A 20330-nucleotide genomic window follows, 5' to 3' on the forward strand; every position below is an offset into this window, starting at 1 on the left:
CTCAGATACAGCTGGGGTGGAGAAATTGCCCATTAGCCTCCTGCACTTCCAATTTATTAAAGAAAAGATGGATCAGTAGCTGCACACTACGTAGTGAGTGTAATCCATAGTTTGGCTTTGCTTGCACCTTACAGATAGTATGATGCACTTCCAGAATGCATAACGTGCTCTTTAAAAAAAATAATTAGAACGCAAACTTCCTGATGAACACACAGTTTTATGAAAACTTGCAGGATCTGCCAGAATTCGGGGAAACTCAGGAAAATGAGATGATTATTATGGCATATGGACTTTGACAACATGTTACAAATTGGCCAGGGTAGAATTGTGCACCCGTACATTTCATATGATGGTGGACTGTGAGGTTGAGTATATTCTGTCATAAGTGAAGTCTAGTGGGAATTCATGCTCTCCAAGCAGCTGTAAATAGACGACATATAATTTCCCTCTTCCTTCATCTGGCAATAATTAAAGGCTATAAATCTGGCCGTAATTAGGGACTTGTAGTAGACTTGTGATAGAGGTTTGTAGTGCCACAATTAATATGAACTCCTTCAGGAATATGGGAAAGTGCCTTATCCTAAGTAAAACCATGGCTTAGTCAAGCCCAGCTTTGTTTACTGATGGGCAGCAGGTCTTTAGGATTTTATGCAGGACTGTCCCCTGGTCTTAACTGGAGAATCTCTTGGATTCCCTACTCATTTTCCACCTACATATTAAATAGGCACAATCCTGCTGAGCTTCTGAAATCATAAGAAATCAATGTATGGTAGCTTAAAAAGGAAAGCCTATGAATACCAAGCAACTGCCCAAGCTTTGATATATATCAAAGGAGATCTCTGGCAGTTACCCATACTGGTACTGACCAAGCCAGACTCTAATTAGTTTCCAAATCAGATGAGACTGGGTGTATTCAGGTAGTAGAGTGGACTGTTTATATTGCTGTTCCAAATAATGATGAAAAAAAGGTTGATATAGCTCCTGGAAGCACAGATTGCAAACAGTAGCTCAAATTGTAGAAGAGAAAGATAGCAAACAATCTTTCTGAACAACAAGGACCAAATGATAAGTTCATAGTACAGCAAATACATGATATATCTAAATTTTTATATAACAAAACCAGCAGGGCCATAAGCAAGTTAGTGTACTTGGATCCCAATGAAATAAATAGAAAAAAAATCATTACAGTTCATTTCGTTCCCACTGAAATCAATACCTCATGACCACAGGTACATCTGGATCGAATCCAATGAGCATGCCAGCAATAAAAAAGGACTGTTCATAAAGGGAACACCATTTTCCACCCAATGTTTCACTATGCAATCAGTATTTTATTGCTTACATGCAGAGGAGAAGGGCAAACAAATAGGCATCCTACTGCTCCAGCATGTTTCGCACCTTAAGTCCATTCTTTTACTGGTACTAAGATTGGCCACAGAACTGATAATGCAATGGATAGCCCGCTGGAATAGGGGGATACTTATGTGATTGCCTTTCCATGCTGTGTTTAGGCAGTAGGATACTGTAGGTTTCTGCATTTACAGAAGCTCAGAAGGGGACCCTGACAGGAATGAGAGACAACATCCTTCTCACTATAGTTTTGTACATTAATTTTTTTAAATGGTTGGGGGGGGCGGAATCACAGCTGACACATACAGAGTTCTGATTCACACAGTATTGAAAATTTATGATGCCAGCATGTTACAAATAAGTAAAAGCATAACTGTTCTCAAATTTCAACTTCGGATGATTCCCACATGCTGTTTGTCAACTGGAAGACCATATCCTACGCCATCCATGCAGGCACCATCATATGCTATGACTGAATTGTGAGAGGCACCTTGCAACTTACAAGAGTCAAAAGCAATATCATGTACAGGCATGGAACAAACTTCCCTGGCCATCCTCTCAATATGCACTGAGAAAATGGATCATACGCCTTATCTAAATATTTATTATACAAATCAATAGCCATGGTTTTTAGTACTAGGGTGGCAAGGGAAACAGAGATGAAAAGCAATGTATTAGGTTTCAGATCTTTAAATTTCAAGCCCCAGTTCTGTTAAAATGAATCTGTTTCCAAATGAGACTGAGGCTTCTCATCAGACTTTGATGAACACTGCACACACCAGCTTCTTCTAGAGGCAAAGAGTAAGAGGTGGAGGAGTGTAATGCAGTTGTATTGTTTTCCACTGGTATACTCCTGTACACCTCTGGAATGCTGTGCTCACTTGGACAACCTGCTCACCATTCATAGAAAACCTATGTTTGTCTTGACATTACCTATAATTATTCAGCAGCCAGGTACCTAGCAGGGTGCTGCTGTATTTCTGCTGGAAGAATGGTATGTGCCACGGGCCTGAGAAGCAGCAAGCCGCTGGGTGCTTACAGGTGAACAGCAGGAGGGCTTCTGTTTAGCATCAATGGCTTGCAGCAAAACTATTCCCTTATCAGAACTAGCAAAGTACAGAAGAGAGGAAGGGAATGTTCCTGCTTAGAGTAGGTCCATATGCAGTATATGGAAGTGGCTGGATTCTGCCCTTTATGAAGTGATGTCTCAACAGAACCTTTCTGCATCTAAGAACCATGTAATCTGTGCAGCATGCTTACGCAATCCAAGGAGTTCGGATTTGTTCTTCAGGTGTGACGTACCTTGAAACAAAAGGGAAATGTCAGGTGAATTAGAACACAGTTTAACACCCACCCCTTCCTCTTTTCATTTTATTTAAGCACTGAGCATTGGTGTTACAATTACCAGACTTTTTTTGCTGCAAGTGACTCCACCATAGCCAGGACGACAAGCACAAACATTTGGCAATATACATATTCCGCCATACAGACATTTCCGGCTGCACACAGCTGAAACAAACAAATGCATGTGGGTTTTATTTGACAAACCAAACAAGCCTTCTCTAGTAAAGAAGAAAAAGCCTCTGATTATTCCACATTAACTCTTAAGCACACAAGCATGTACTGGGATACTCCAAACACAGCAAGCTGTGTGGGAATAGAAGCAGCAATGAGAGAAATGGCCTGGTAGGGTTTGAGGTAAGAAAGAAGGCTGTATTTCTACTTGCAAATAGCTCAGAAACTTTAGAGCAACTAATGGGGACGTGGTGGCGCTGCGGGCTAAACCGCAGAAGACTGTGCTACAGGGTCAGAAGACCAGCAGTCGTAAGATCGAATCCACGTGACGGAGTGAGCTCCCGCCACTTTGTCCCAGCTCCCGCCAACCTAGCGGTTCGAAAGCATGCAAATGCAAGTAGATAAATAGGGACCACTTCAGTGGGAAGGTAACAGCATTCCGTGTCTAAGTCGCGCTGGCCATATGACCACGGAAGATTGTCTTCGGACAAATGCTGGCTCTATGGCTTGAAAACGGGGATGAGCACCGCCCCCTAGAGTCGAACACAACTGGACAAAAATTGTCAAGGGGAACCTTTACCTTTACCTAATGGTGTAATCCCAGTTATCTGAAGGGCTTCTGAGGAGCAAAGAATGAATGGAGTGATGCAACATCCATGGCAGAAACCTCTAAAGCCCTTACCAATCTGGGGAAGGGAGAGATTGAGGGGCAGTCCCCTGAGTACTACAAAAGCTTCTGGATACACAAAAATTTAAGCAGTTGTTCAGATTCATGTCAACAGACCACATCCTGCTGTTTTCCTCCCCATCAGAAAGAAGTGGATCCATTTAAGACCAAGCTATCCCCAGATACTTTGTAATATAAGAGGGGTATCTGGAAGCTGAGTCATGGCAACTGGACTTCTTTCTTGTTAGGCTGAAATGTTTCGCTACTGAGGTGTTGGTAGGATATATCCTCCACATCATTTCCTGATATATCCTCCACATCATTTCACTTCTCCCTGGTCTGAATAGGCTTGTTAGAAAGACAAAGGACTGGGGGCGAGGGATAATCCCTCTTCTTCAGTGCTTCTCCACCCAGTGGTCTTTCTGGTGTGTCCCCTAATCTTTCTGGGGACGGATGAAAGGGCAGCATGATAAACAGGACTGCAGAAGTGGGATTATCCCTCACCCCTAGTCCTTTGTCCTTCTAATGGGCCTATTCAGACCTTACAGGCCTATTCAGACCTGGGGGAAGTGAAACCAACATGGAGGATATATCAGGGGTCTCCTACCAACTCTCCTCAGACTGAAGAAGCTACTTGGATGAGTAATGAAAGGTTTCAACCTAACTAGAAAGAAGTCCAGTTGCCATGACTCAACTTCCAGATAACAACCCCTGGATGACTGAGAATCTTCACAGATATAGGAGGGGTAGCTCAGTATAATCCATTCCTGCTGTCCATCAGCACTCTCCCAGCTATTGTTAAGAATGCCAGATAAGCTCAGAGGGAAGAGGAAAACCTGAAAGTGATGACAGATGACACCACCATCCTGGATCATTCAAATCAATCAGTCAATTAAATCCCCCAACACTTTCATCTTGTGAGCCCTCATGCCACTATAATATTACACTCAACTTGTGTTTATAATTCTGTTTCTATCATGGATCATGGATCAGTAACTGGAGACACGGAAACACATGGTTTTTGTCACCACTATAAGGCAAATATTGTTGCTGAGCCTGACTCACCTGTTTGACACTGGACTCCTTCCCATCCTGGAGGGCAATGACAAGTATTTGGCCCAATACATTCCCCCTGGTTCTTGCACTTCTGAAGACATATTGCTGCATAGAATGGACAGACCTATATTAAGAGAACTGTAAATATCCCCATGGACTCAAAATCACTGTAAGCAATTACCAAAGCACAGGGAAAATAGATTTACTTCAGAGATGACTCATAACTGGGGTGATGTGTTGAGATAATAACAATGTTCTATACTTTCTGACATTTGGTATCAGTGGGAAAAGGTCTTTTAAGACCTACGGGGATTCTCCTTTCACATTAAACTATTGGTAAAGTTACTTCCCCACCTCTGACTTGCCACTCCCCTCTTCCTGTTTCTTTGTTTGCTTTGTTTCTTTTGTTTATTAGTCTCTCCTTTCTTGAACTCTGAGCATTCAGAAAGTATGGAGGTGGGCTCTCCCATCGATTTTTCCTATTTTTTTACTGACTGTAACTTTAGACAGCAACTGTAAGTAAAGATACCTTTTTCCCACCTAAAAAACTTCCAGAGTGATTTTTAAGATATTTCACAGCTGGACACTGTGAAAAGGGATGGGTTATAAAGCTAATTCTCATGCTTTCTCTGTGTAGTTGCTATTTGTACCTGATACTTAAAGGGATTAACCAAATTCTCCAATATGACACACAATTCCATTAGCCATCTAAGGCTTATATTATACACACCATTTTAAAATGCACTTGAAACTATGCCTTCGTTATATCCTTACCTCATGTAGATGTAGCTGTTTTTTAATCTAGGTGGCATAGTACATATATAGATGGATGTTTGTATCAGAACTGTGGAAGTTCCTCAGAAAAGACTCTTTTTTTTTTTAATTACATTTTATTATTTTTATAACATACATAACTACAACAAACAACAACAGGAATACCTACAAAGCAATAACATGTAAAACTAAAAAGACATACACAAGTGACAAAACTAACATATAAGCGGGGAGGTGTTTCTCATACCAGCTTATCTATTATGTAAATTCTGACTACAGAGATAATATATCCATGTGCATCTGCACATGTTATATTCCACATTGCTATTACATATATATAATTATCTAACATCTTAAATTTATAATAATTTTTTGAATTCTCTCATCTACATTTCCATCTATCTGTCTCTTATCATTTACCTTTCTCATGCATCACATTCTCATGTTCTCTTTAAATTTTCTTATCCAGCATAAAATCCACCCAGGCCTATTCATTCCTTGATAATCTCCATTCTTATATACAGTAAACTATGTATCTAATATTTTCAGCATAGTCATTCTTATAGTTCTTGTATGCTTGTATGCATATATATGCCTTAAAACCAACATCCAACATTATTATTCATCATCATTTCTAAGATCTATAAACCACATACACTTATCTAATCTTAAATTTCATATTTGGCCAAATTTGCTTATAGTATATTGATCATCTTGCTTTATCTATTAATTATATCTATCTTAAAACATTTTTCTATTATTTATTCAGCAAGTACCTTCCCCCTTTCTAGTTTCTATTTGTCAGCTCCAGTGTCATCCAGCCGGAATTGGCCTCATAATCACATATATTTAATATTTCCCTATACATGCCACCACCAAACAAAATATTTCCCAGTTTTAAAATGCCATCTGTAAAAATTTTTTAAAGCAATTTCTATGCGGTTGATTGATTTGATCCCAATATAGTCAGTGTTTAGATTTTGGAGCGAGATAGCATGTGACCTCTGATTGTAAATAGTTGCCCTGAGCTTTGCCCATCTCTCCCTTACATTTTTTTCTTTTCAACACAGTCTTAAGATAAATTCTCCCTTTCCTGCCCCCTCCCCGTTTGTCTTTTTTGGTCATCCCTTGAGAAAAATGAGTCTTTTTCTTCTTTCTCTCTGACTCTGAGTTGTCTTCGCATCGTGCCAGTTGCTGTTTCTCCACAATTAAAGACTGTTCATAAATTATCTGGAATTCCCCCTTGCTTTCGATTTTTTCGTCCATAGCCGAAAAGATTCCTTTCAGGTCCAGTCTGCACTCCTCAATTTGTTTTCCCAAATGTCCAATTATATAGTTTTGAAATTCTTGTAGAAGTTCCTTGATATCATGCATTGCCAGTTGCGACGATAGCTCACCCCCACCTTCCATGGTTGTACCAGTCAACAGATTAATTACTCAGAATCTCCACATGATTTATTGGCAAGTCCGATCTTAAGGTCTTGTAAGGGGGGACTTCATAAACATTGTAGCCAGAAACAGAGTCATTGCAAAGTTATTTAAAGTTCTTAAGTCCTGACTTTACAGATTTATGGAAGGCCAGTTCTCTAGGAGGGAGGGTTGAGAGGAAAGGGGATAAGTTGGTTTCGTTTTCGTGCTGTGGCGTAGTAAAAAAAACCCTCCAGTATTAAGGCATTAATGATGTTATGCCGCTCTGAGGTCTCCTTTTCAAACGGCTTTCACATAGCAGATTTGATCTTTACTTGCTGTAGCTTGTCAGCAGATTAGATTAATTTCTATTCTGTAGTCAAGTAGAATTTTCCTCCCCTTTGCCGAGCAGCTAACTCACCAATCATGGCGACTTCACGAGACGAACTGCGTGCAGGAAGGGAACCTCTTCCAAAAATCAGACTGCCATCTGAAATTCGGCGGTTCTGAAGCTCCCACTTGCTGACAAGTCCACGCTCCTGTGGAACTTGCCCCCTCCTTCTCCGGGGGGGTCGTCTGTCTCGGAGTAGACCCAGGAGAATCCAGAGCACTAGGATTCCCCTGTTCTCGCTGCTCGTGGCTCCTCCTCCCTCAGAAAAGACTCTGAGGGGCACATGCTGTGCTAGTGAAATATGAAATTGAGCATCTAAACCCTGCAGACTTAAGAACTTGGATAAAAAAGAAATCTACACATTCTATTCTGGAACAGAAGGCAAGTCCAGATTCTGTCTTTTAGCCAAAAATGCCCTGAGGATCACATTAAGCAATGGTACAGAGATGCCCTCTAATTACAGTGGAATGTAAATTAAATGCTCGTTATTGCTGAAGCTTGGTCAAATGCCTTTTTATATACCCAATTTAACAACAGGTTTCCTTTTTTGAATGTTTTGAGATGTTAGAGGAATACATACGAGTGTTGCATCTTTTGCCTTTCCAGCCTGATGGACAAGAACAAATGTTTGGTCCCACACATCTTCCTCCATTCATGCACACTGGGTCACAGATGCCTGAAAAAAAAAAGAGAGAGAGAGAGAGAAATTGCTCAGTGCATGTGATGAAACTGGCATCATTATTCCGAGTCAACATGTTGAGTCTTTTCAGAACTTAGGAGTAAACCTTACTTTTTTCACACCTTCTGCCAATGTATCCATCAGGACAGCTGCAAACATTGTTTCTCATACAATGGCCACCATTTTTACAAGATGGGCTGCAGACAGCTGAAAAATAAAGGAATAAAGAAGTAAGGTACAGGTTCAAGCATTGCACAGTGTTACTGCTTCATTTTAGGTAGCATTTGAAGCTTACAAGTGATGGTTTCAAAGAAGGATTTAATTCTATTATGTTCTACTTCTTACTAGGAAAGCGTCTCCTCTCTAACCCCAAATGCTAGCTGCCAACACACACACACACACACACACACACACACACACACACACACACACACTTTGAAAGGGTTCATAGGTAACGAGTCCATTCTACAAATGTACAGAACACATCCACATCACAATCATATCTACAAAAGCTCTCATGAGATATGTATACATGCTTTCACATGAGCCATGTTAATGCAACTTTAAATGTCAACACTCCACTTTACAGAGTGCCAATATCTCTGGCAATATCTTTGTCATAAATGCAGATGAGGTAAGCACTGGGCTTTGTTAGTCTGCACAGAGCAGAGTCACTCAAAGGATGCAGACATATTGCACAACTGTGTGAATATAAAGGAGACAGCAACTGTCATGGAAGGCATATATAGGCCTAGCTTTGCCTTATGAATGCACTATCCATTGACCAGTCTGTTAGGGCTACACTTGGAAAAGATTCCATAAGCATGAAGTCTGGGACACTGGCAAACAATTTGACTGATAGTACCAATATTGTGTATTTAGCTGAAATTATTACAACATGATGCCAAACCGTTGGCCAGCCCCAATGTCTGGCTGTTACAAGCAAAAATAGCTGGATGACATAATCACAGTGCCACATTCCCTTCCCTTCTATGAACTTTAACCTTTAGCTTCAATGTGTATTATACTGAAGGTCTTCCATCTTGTTTATATCAGATGCACAGATGATTGTTGGAGGTTAAGCCTCTGAAGTTGATCTGCAGAGATCTGAGTTGGGGTGAGGTGGTTATGGCACCTGTGAATCCCTTATTCTTATAACACTTTATTACTAAGCCACAGGTCATCTGGCTTGGAAGCTTTAAATCCACTTCAGAGGAAGCTGCTAGCTTTCAAGGCCACCTTTTGAGACAAATTAGAGATGTAGCAGTTCCCACTGAATGGCTCAGGTTCTTCCACTGTACGCAGGTATATATTCTTCAAAGATTCAAAATCCTACAAGCTACAAGTTCAAAATTTTCTCCTTAGCTACTGTAATTCCAGAACATGAAAGAACCAGGTGCCTGGATTGGTATTTAAACTATGTGTCTGGATTAAGACCAAGATGTGGGGGTGGGGGGGACACACAGAGACTTAAGGGCATTTAAACCATTAGTCTGGAATGAGCGATGTTCACGGAGAACATTGCTTTGCATCCTCCCAACTCTTGAAAGCAGGTTGGGTCCTACCATTAGGCAGGGTGTGGCAGATGCCTTGAAAAGAAAACTTTAGATGTCATGAAGGGATAACAAATTATCTGCTCTGCTGACAAAGTTCTAAACATATCCAACACAGAGACTATAACAAACACTTGTTTCTGTCATGCCCAGTATATGATCTGAAATCTACTCATCGTTGATGTTATTTCTTTTAAATGGAAGGTGGGTGAAGGACCATCCTTAATGTACCTGTTTCTGAGAATTAATCATAATTTTCTTGTTTCTAACAACAATATTACCATTCTGACAATAGACACCAAAAAATCCATTTGGGCAAAGGCATGTATTTGGTTTAATACAGGAGCCACCATTGAGGCACACTGGATCACACACCGCTGAAAAAAATGTAAAAACATTGTTTTTAAATTCAACTCCTGTACAGGCAGTTATTTCATTTCACTGCATGCAAATGGTCTTTGAACTCAATTATGGTGTTACAGGAAAAATGACATGGCATTTACTTGGAACTGTTATTGATGGCAAATTTGCCACTTTCTTTTTCTCCATATGGCAGTTTTGGCAAGTAATGATTAAAAAATGCAATGAAATGATCTCTTATCACTATCAGGGATGCCACTCCTTCCAAGCCAAAAAAACACAATAACTTGTGCTTGTTTCCATCAGCTGCTTATTTAAATGTATGCTCGACTACAAATGCAATTGGACTAGCCAGAACTAGGAGAGTGATTAATAAACAAAATCTTTATATGAGCAGAACCAGATTCTACTTGTATAGAGAACCAATACATAAAATCTTGGTTTAACATATTAAAACAAGACCAAGTGGCAAACCTACTGGTATTTAAGAATGAGTCAAAAGATAATGGAAATTAAGTCAAGCATAATAGTACACTTTCTTCTCAAAGCTATAGCAGCCTTTCCTTTCTAGGATCCAGAGGTGTAGTTCTAATCAGCATTATAAATATAAGGGCACTAGATAGTTTTTACCATGACAGCAGTAGCTTCAATGACTCACTTTATACATCAATACTGAGCAGCGATCTCATAAAACCCAATGAAGAACCCTCTCTAAGGAGGGCTGATCATCCCCATCCTGACCCTAACATTGGTCAATAAATAATTTATGTCAGAACTCTGATATTTCAAGGTATATGGTTTACAATATCACCAATTTTTTAACTTCAATTTTTTTCCGGCTGTGCTTGCTTCTCTTTGTGATAAAGTATGCATAATCTTCTGCAAATGACTTTCCTTTGTGGCTTGCTTTTTACCTGTACTACACGTAGGACCATACCATCCAACTCTGCACTGGCAGACATCTGGTGTAAGACATTCACCTCCATTTTCACAGTGCCTGTTGCAAACCACTACATTGAGCAGAATTAAGATAAGTAAATATAAGTATTAGTTATTATAGAAAAGACGTGCTACTGCATAGCTATAACACACTCAAATAATTTCTCAGCTTTTGTCTCAATGTTCCTTTATTCCTTAATTTTTAATAATAAGTACTTCTTAAGATACTGACACATAAAATGAATATAAATCCTGTTTCATTAAAGCAGAACAGAACGAAAGCTTAGAAACAGAAGATATTTTAGAAAGCTTGAAGTAGAGGTTAAGGTGGTATATGTACCTTTTTTCTCTCCCACTTTATACTCACATCAACTCTGCAATGGAGGTTCAGGCTAAGAGACAATGGCTCTCTGAAGGATACCTTGTGAGCTTCACAGATCAAATAATAATCCAAAACATGTCTCTACAATGTCCCAGTCTAACACTCTAATTATGACACCACACTAGCTATCTTTATCATAATGTTAAAGGAACAATGTATGCTAAAAGTATTCTCTTTCCTTTCTCAGTGTATCTCCTAATTTCGTACTGAAAAATGTGATAAGAATTTTCAAAAAAGAAAATTTTTGATATGCTGAAGAATGGTATATCAAGAGATCCATACCAAGGCAAGAGAGCAGTTACAAATTTGTAATATTGTATTTTCTGCTAGGACCATATGCGCAACCAAGAACTATTGTAATAACCAGGAACAGTTTAACTGTACTGATGTTATGTAAGATGCTCAGGATAAACAAACTACTCACTCCTGGTTTTAATGTGTAACTTCTCATATTCATGGATAGATATATGTACAATCAGTTACTACTGATAGTATAGCACAGGGTTGGGCAGAAATCAGAGTAAGCTTCACGAAGATACATCTCTGGATAACTTGTAGCAGGACAATGAAAGTTTCTGAAATGCTCAACAATGGCAAGCACAAAAATATTTTTCCCACTTGAATGAGTAGGCTGCTGAAATGAGGAAAACTTGGAGTAACCATGGGGTAGCAATGACTCCATGATAAACTAAAGAGCCATGAGCACTGAAAGGTGATTATGAATCCCTGAATATCCTAGTGATGGTAAAAGTAGGAAAGAGATGTTGCAAAAAACCTTGGTATGTTATACTTAGGCCAAGTTATACTTGGAGGAAAACTACTGAAATCAGTTGCTCTTAACAGACTGAAGACTCATTAGTTTCAATGCTTCTTCTCTAAAAATGGGCAAGCCTGTGTCTAGTCCAATATTCTGAGCCAACAGCTAACCTATGCAAATGTTCTACATGTATCTCAAGTTTCTGGATATGTTTTTGAATATTATTGGATATATAGCTATGCTCTATTTTGCCTTACTGAGAATGTATGATAAAAGGATTGCTCGGGTTAGTTATCATACTATTAGTCCAGCACTAAATTTCTAGAGGAAATTTATCAAAACATTCAGCCAATTAGTGAGAAGCCTGTAATAACTTGTGTGGTGATTGGCATAAAATGCTAGAGATTTACAGTTCCTCTTTTGTGTACATTTCTCTGTACTGGGATCCCATCTTTCATTTACTTGTAACAACTTACTTGTTTCACACCGTGGACCCACAAATCCATATGGGCAAGTGCAAAGGTTTCTTTTCAGACATGTCCCTCCATGTTGGCAAGGTGGATCACAATGTGCTGCAGGTGCAAAGATAGTCTGTTCAAGAAACCAGCTCCAAAACATCCATGAAAATCAAAGACATTTAAGCAAAAGGAAAAACAAAATAGGCTTCTGCGGCCAGCAGGGTGGGGCGGGGCTGTTGCCTCGGGGTGCAAGATTTTTAGGAGGGGCAAGACACACAGCCTCACCACCTAGCCAAGCTTTGCTGCCTTGGTGCAGTGAAGGATTTGGGGCCAGCTGCAATTGGAACAGACACCTTGGCCCACCTCAGCCCTGCCCCTTTTCCTGGCAAATGGCGACTCTGCTTCTGTGCCTGCCAAGCTACAGATCAGCCCTCACTGCCTCTGCCACCTGCTCCACCATGCTTAGTGAGCCTCCCCCCCCCCCCTTTAGTCACTTCACCCCTTTTGGGGAAGCAGGACCAAAGAGAGATCCATGCTTGGGGGAAGTTACTTCTTTGAACTACACAGGCACCTGGTGGCTGGGGGGATTCTGGGAGTTGTAGTCCAAGGGTTAGGGTCCATGTGTTAGGAGGCACAGAACATGCCTTGCCCTGGGTGCTGCCAACCCATGTTATGCCACTGTCCACAGCCAGTTAATCAGTCAACAACTGATTGATAGAAATCAAGACGGACTTCTGCAGTGTATTCTGTGCAAACCATTTGGAATAGCTGTCTTTTAAAAGAAACAAATGATGTTTCTACTTGGAATGTCAAAAACAGTAAAGACAAAATTCTATTGCATATATTCCACATGGGCCAAAAAGAAGTTGAATGTATGTGAGCATGATGAAATCAAGACTGGTAGCATTTCCAAATGCTGAACTTAATCCATACGGTATTTCCATTTTAACTTCTATACTTGAGAGCAAAATTTCAATTCAAAGTTATGCCAACATATTTTGATGATACTAAAGTATTTCCACTGAGTAGCATGTTTTGCTAAATATTGTCATTTAGATAATAGATCAGCGTGTGCATCACCATTTGTTTTGGTTCATACTTGAAAAGGTGATAGATTTCTAACAAGTCATTTTAACAGTAGACCCACTGAAAGTAACAGACTTTAATGCTAGTCATGGCTAACTGAAGTCTTGGAGGCTGACTAAACAGGCTTTTAAACCCACAGTTTGGTCCACTGTAGGAACGCTCCACTCTTAAAGACCATGATTGAATGACATGTTTATTGGAACAGATCAGCACCCCTCAGAGCAGCCCTAACTTTCTGAGCCCCTGACAGAGGCTTCTACTTTTTTGGTGACAATAGGATTGCTCTCATTTGGATCAGTTCCAGCATGTGTGATCTCTGGAACCAATCCAAAGCAAGTCTTCCAGTCTGAATTTGCCAATATTGTGAAGTGGATTAACAATCACTGATGCACTACATCAGTTATTTTTAAAAAATATTTTCTTTGCATCATCTTAAAGGGCTGGGCTAGAAAGTTGAATCCATGACGGTGGCTTCAGCTGCAAGTGGTTTCTTAACTGGCCCTTTAGGAGAAGACAAAAATATATATATATATTTTAAAAAATAACTGATTCAGTGCATCAGCAATAATTCATATACATTTTTTAAAATTGCTCCCCCTTCCCCAAGGATCAGAAGAAGAGATTAAACTGCCAATATCGTGAAGTGGCTTGTTTATTAAGCCACTTCTCAATATTGGCGGGAGCAGTTTCCATGTGAACTGTTGGACTTGATTAATCACTCTAATCAAGCCCAAATGTTCTAAAGTGGCCCACCCTAACTCGTTTCCTTCTGCCAGTGTAGCCACACATTAGCCTCTCTAAGAATAATCCAACCCAGAATCTCTAGTTCAGGGCTGAGGAAACCTGTGGCCTTCCAGATGTTGTGGGACTGTCTTCCACACTTCTGGATGTTCTGATGATTAGGGATGAGGAGGGTTGCAGTACGACAACATTCATAAGGCTGCTCCTGCACTAGCTATATGTGCTTACCTGAAAAATTAGGTATCGAGTATTATTGGTAAAATGAGGACAGCAAGGATTCTTTCAGTCAGTATAGCTGTAGCAGAGATGATGAAACTAGACATGGGCAACACAGAGAAGTGCATGGGGTGACCTAATTTATAAATTTCAGCCACTACTAAACCAATTACTTTTGAGGGAACTTTTGTGACAAGTACGTGGCTTTCAAGTGTGAGCATAGGATTGCAAGATAAAATTGCTACACACCATTGCAGCTCCATGTATCACAGCGGGTTTAAAAAAAAATGTTTTTAGGACAAGAAATGTCATTCTAAGAATAGCTGATTTTATGTGAACTGTGTGCACAAAAATGAAATATGACTTCTATATTCTTTTGAGGTTTTTTTTCCTGGAATGCATTAAATAATTGATGCTGACACTTGCAGATTAATTTTCACAATAAAGCTGAGTACAGGTTTTGGCTCCATTTACCTTTCTCACAGATGGAACCGCTGAATCCTGGGAGACATTCACAAGTATTAGGCTTGGTGCATTTCCCATGGTTTTTGCATTCTGGCCGACACAAAGCTGTATAAAACCAATGTTTCATATTTTTTTAGATGTATGATTTGGAATAAAGTATTACAAAAGGCAAACACAATGTATATTACTCACCAGCCTGACAACTACGGCCCAAGTAACCAGGCTTACATCTACATGTATTGGGTGCTACACATTCCATGTTTAGACCACATGTATGCCTGCATATTGCTAGAAGAAAGGAGGGAAATAGGATCAGCAGCCAGCAATTCCTGTGAATTCCTGCATCAATGTAAAAAAAAAGGGGGGGCAGCAGCAGCACCTATATAACACCTGGTAATATGTAACTACACCAGTGCAAAAGAACTTACTCATGACTGCCTGCTCTTTACCTGACACAATACACAATCAGATCCAGCTCTTACTTTCTGATTTTTATCCATGAAATGTGAATGTTAATAGCTTATTTCTAAGGGCAATTGGGGTGACATAAGAAATAAGGATGGTAGGTATATTACTCTATGCTGTCTACATAGAGTAATAAACATGAGGCTTCCATAATGCAAATAAATAAATAAAACTCTGAAACCTCTTGAGTATTCCACTGCCCTCCCGTCACTGGCAGCCTAATTACTTACTTATTAGCTGTGCCAACAAGAGCTTGGTATCTTCTTTGGAACACCTTTGAAGTCTTACTGACTTCTGGGGGAAATGAGGATGTAAAGAGTGGGTCTTATGTGCACCCCAATCTCAAACATGAATTTAGTCCTGCATGGTTTCAGGCATGGCACCTGAATAGGGCTTAGCTCCGGCTCTATGGGGATTCAGTAACGAGGCATGATTCTGAGGAACTAAAATGTTTCATCCTGGAGTGTTGATGTTCCAGACCAAAAATCCAACACCACAGTTACAAGTATTATCGGGTTGTGGCAATGTTCTCTGGAACACTTTGTGAGCTGCAACTCATTCTTCTCTATACCGTCACCATAAAAATTAGTCACAAACATTTCCCACAAAAATGACTGCATTGCATAAGCATAGCAAAACCTGTGCTTTTGAAGGCACTCATACCTTTGCAAGTGACACCATTTCCATAATAACCAAAAGGACAACGGCCACATTTGAAGCTTCCCTTGTCATTTGGCTGGCAAGGAACCCCAGGAAAACAGGGTGAATCTGCACAGGTTAGTAGCTGTGGAATTGTTGTTGACACTAATTTTTGATTTGTGCCAGGCCTTTTTGATAGCACAGCAGTTCTCTCAAAGGTAGACATTACAGTATTATCTTTAAGCTTGCCAAATATGTTTGGAAATTGACGATCATGTCTTCCTCCCGGTTCCTTCTTGGTTAATAGCATCCCATTGACCATGTTAGTCTTGCTGCTCAATGTTATGCTGGCTTCAAGTGGGGAATAAGTCTGGTTTTGTATCTCTGTAGTCTTCCCAGAAGAGACTGTGTTATTCCTATGGAATGTGTCAGATGTAGAGTTTATTGTTAAGTCCTCCTCTGTATTGCCAACATGGATGTTTATGGTAGTGATACCAAATGTATAATTGTGGTATCTGCTAGTAACAGGCCTTCTAAGCACTGTTCTTTGTGAAATCAGGACGTTTGAAGATACGGTTGTCTGGTCTGCTGAAGTGAGTGGAATGTTATTGGCTCCTTCTGTGGGAACAAAACTTTTGGGAACATCTGCAGGATTAGGAGGAAAGTGCGTAGTATTTGGAACCTTAACTGTTGACGGTTGCAGGAAACCTGCCAAAGAAAGATAGCAGACAAAAGCAACAGCATTACTACAGGTTTACATTTCAAAGGAAATGGTCTTAAGTCTGTGAAAATAACAGCTTTTTATATTTGCCAGAATTCTTCCTGCTGTACCTGCTACTAGTATTTAGTATAATCAATAGATGACAAATTTATATCCTCACAACATCTCTAAGATTTATTCAAATAATAGAGTTGGGAGACAGCACAAAACAAAAAGACAGCTGTTTGTGCTATTTAGCATCAGCAATGTACACAAATGCAAAATGCAGCACAAGCTCTTTTCTTGTTCTCATCCATTTTTCTGCCCATCTTAAATAAAAGAATGAGGAGTTGGAAGCTATTGAAAAAGTCATTTGGCTAATGTCCTGCCAATACAGGAAATCCAGGCAATGAAAATGTTTAATGAAAAAGAATAACACCATCTTCTGAGGCAGTGTATTTTAATACTTAACAGCTTTTTCCTAATAATTAGCAGAATATTTTGTGTAATTAGATATATACTCTGAAGCTACAAAAACCACATTTTCATCATCTCTGGGGCAGCCTTTCAAACATTTGTAAATGGATATTAGGTGGTTTCTTAACTATCTCTTTAACAACATGGACACATACACTTCTGATCCCTCAGCACTTTTGTTTGCCCTCCTCTAGACTTTTTGTAGCTCAGCAACATCCTCTTTAAATTTCAGTGCCCAGAAATGAACCCAAAATATCAGTAATGAATTCTTTCTAGAACTTATATAGTTCATAAGACATGGCTGGGCAGCACTGTTCATGACAGCACCTTTTGGAGGTTGTTCATTCATAGAGTTGCTGTTACATCAGAAGGAACTTGATGACACATAACAATAACAGAATTTACAGATGGGCAGAACAATGTATGAGAAAAGAGCTTGTGCAGACTAAGAGTAATGAGGATGGAGCTTAGGGGAAAGGGTGACAGTAAACTATGCAGGAAATGCATGTCTATGTAAAACAAACAAACATTTGTACCATTTCAATTGGAAGGTTACAAGTAAATGATCATAACACCATTCAAAAATAAGTTCCTACATGTGGAAATACATTTCATCAAGGGGAAAGGCTCTAACTTCTCTTTGGCATGTGAAGACAAAATATACACACAGATATAAAATTCAGTTCTTCAAATACACTCAAATATACAGTAAAATGATCCACTTGCACTTTGAAGTAGTATAGACTGTTACTCATGTTATGTGTTCTGCATATTTTTTTCCAAGGACTACAGAGTTTATTTCCTGAATTAAATCATTTTGGTAGATTAAAGTGGTGTTCCTAAGTTGCCCATTGCAGAACAAATATTCATAATAACGAAGCAACAAAGTTCATCTTTTTATCTTCAGAACTACTGTTATTCCATAGGCATATTTGTGCACATTTAATCAATCAATTGACTGAAAGCATGTGATCAACAAGCAACAGGCTTAATCATCTCAAAATCCATTGTCAGGGAAGCTTGGCATAAGGAAAAAGGCAGATGTAAAGAAGTTTTGAAGGACAGTGGGTGGTGGTAGAGAAGAGAGAGCAGGTATACTAGTACAAAATGCATGTAAGTAGAAAAGAGGCATTGTTCAGTGGTAGAATATATGTTGTGCAATGTAGAAGGGCATGGCCTCCATCTATGGAATCCCCTGATAGGACTAGGAATGAACCCTCTCTGAAAACATAGAGATCCATCATTCAGTTGGACTGACGATTTGATTCATTATATGATAGCCTCTTATAGTTTAGAGATGGGACAGCCCCACAAATGCACTACAGTTAGTTCTCTGCTGAAGGTCAGAAACCAGAAGGAACAATAGCAACAATGAAAAGATTAACATATATGATGGTAATGAAAATTTCCCCCTAATCTAAAAAGTATATGAACAACATAAACCTGAGCTCTTTACTTGCCAGGGACAAATTCACCAGTATGGGAGCCAGCTGTTGTGCTTTCTTGATGAATACTAAGATTTTTGCCCACTTTTACTCCGGTTTGATCATGGTGATCTTCTTTTGGCTCGTATGCATTTTCTGGAGTCAAAGGAAGAGCTGGAGCCTTGCTAGTTGATTTTATTTCATCTGTAACATAAATATAGACATTTCCAGTCACCATTTAGCAAACAAAGGAAAACATACTGAGAGGCCAGCTGCAGAGTTACAAAACAGTTCTTGGGCTTTTTTTTGCATCTTATGCTTAACAGTCCCCCTGCCTTTTCAAGTGTGGCCACAAAGATCCTTCACCTTCTACATATATATACAAAGGCACACAAAGAAAAATAGAATTGGAACACGTTTAAGGGAAGACACAATGCAAGTTGTGTATTGCTGTTCCTGTCTTAGAACAAATCATCTCCCTCCACAGTGAGCCAGCTATGAGATTTGGCGAGAGGGGAGGGAAGATAGTTTCTTTACACCCAGAAATCCCATTTCCCAGCAGCAATTTCATTTTGCTTCCTAAGTTCCTGTAGTATTCCTGGGGCATTGCTGTACTGCAGCCATTAAAACAAAATTAATACAAAGAATGCACATGTTTTACAAGGTGTATGCTCTACTGCAAAGGCAGGAAAACTTCAGCCTTCCATATCTGCATAAACTACTACTCCCATTATATCAGGGTGGTTAGAGTTAAAGATGAAAAGGTAAAGGTAAAGGTTCCCCTTGACAGTTTTTGTCCAGTTGTGTTTGACTTTAGGGGGCAGTGCTCATCCCCGTTTCCAAGCCATAGAGCCAGCGTTTGTCCGAAGACAATCTTCCGTGGTCACATGGACAGTGTGACTTAGACACGGAACACTATCTTCCCACCGAAGTGGTCCCTATTTATCTACTCGCATTTGCATGCTTTCAAACCTCTAGGTCGGCGGGAGCTGGGACAAGCGACGGGCGCTCACTCCGTCACATGGATTCGATCTTACAGCTGAGGATCTACAGACCTTACAGCGCAAAGGCTTCTGGGGTTTAACCCGCAGCACCACCACGTCCCTCAGAGTTAAAGATAACTAGATGACATGTTCCCCAGCCCTGTCCTACACGTCCAATCCCTAAAGGTGCCACAAAGGAGAAAAGAGGATTCTGCCTCATTCAGATTTGTCTTCTACCTCATACAGTGGGGAATTAATGGCATCTGTTATACAAACTGTATAGGCCCTCTGTGGATGGCTCTTCAAATTCTGTCCCAGAAGATTCATCATCTTCCCCTCTTTTCAGTCTCCAATTTTTCCTTAGTATCTGCTAAGAATCCTCTTTTTACCACTCACCAGCTAAGCTCTTTGGGCATAAAGAGGATCATTTCCAGAGAGCCAAGAGCAAAAGCCACATGGAAAGCCACAGGTATCTGTCACACAACTTCACAACTGCTAACATTTTAAAGGATACATTTTTGTTATCAGAGGGTGCTGCAAAACTAAAACACCCTGTTGAAGATGCTACGCGGTACAACCCAGGTTTCTTGTAACATAATTACATATGAACAACAGGACAACATTATCAAAAAATATATGATTAACTAAAAGGACAGAATTCAGAAAATAAACAGTGGGAGATCAATACAGTGCTACTGCAATAAACGATTATTACTAACATTTAAATAAATACAATTTGAACAAAATAGTTACACTATAGTTAGTTTCTACGGCAGTTCATTTTGCCTCCCACTACCCCCCTCCCCAGACCTCCAGTTAATAAACACAAACCCCTAAGACACTCCT

At 39.8% G+C, this 20330-nt stretch overlaps 1 protein-coding gene across 1 annotated transcript in view; it reads right to left on the bottom strand.

The window, feature by feature from the left end:
• Positions 1–912: 912 nt before the first annotated feature.
• VWDE (von Willebrand factor D and EGF domains) overlaps positions 913–20330 on the bottom strand; it is a 64744-nt gene continuing 45326 nt past the window's right edge. The window contains exons 20-31 of the mRNA XM_073003244.2: positions 18538–18705; positions 15925–16608; positions 14989–15084; positions 14806–14901; positions 12307–12402; positions 10667–10762; positions 9674–9769; positions 7951–8046; positions 7741–7836; positions 4598–4693; positions 2756–2859; positions 913–2652 (exon numbers count right to left, since the gene is read on the bottom strand). Coding sequence (XP_072859345.2) covers positions 2638–2652; positions 2756–2859; positions 4598–4693; positions 7741–7836; positions 7951–8046; positions 9674–9769; positions 10667–10762; positions 12307–12402; positions 14806–14901; positions 14989–15084; positions 15925–16608; positions 18538–18705 — 1739 coding nt within the window. The 3' untranslated portion in view covers positions 913–2637. The remainder of the gene's footprint in view (positions 2653–2755; positions 2860–4597; positions 4694–7740; positions 7837–7950; positions 8047–9673; positions 9770–10666; positions 10763–12306; positions 12403–14805; positions 14902–14988; positions 15085–15924; positions 16609–18537; positions 18706–20330) is intronic.

The sequence above is a fragment of the Pogona vitticeps genome, chromosome 6 (assembly GCF_051106095.1).
Source record: "Pogona vitticeps strain Pit_001003342236 chromosome 6, PviZW2.1, whole genome shotgun sequence".
NCBI classification, from domain to species: domain Eukaryota; kingdom Metazoa; phylum Chordata; class Lepidosauria; order Squamata; family Agamidae; genus Pogona; species Pogona vitticeps.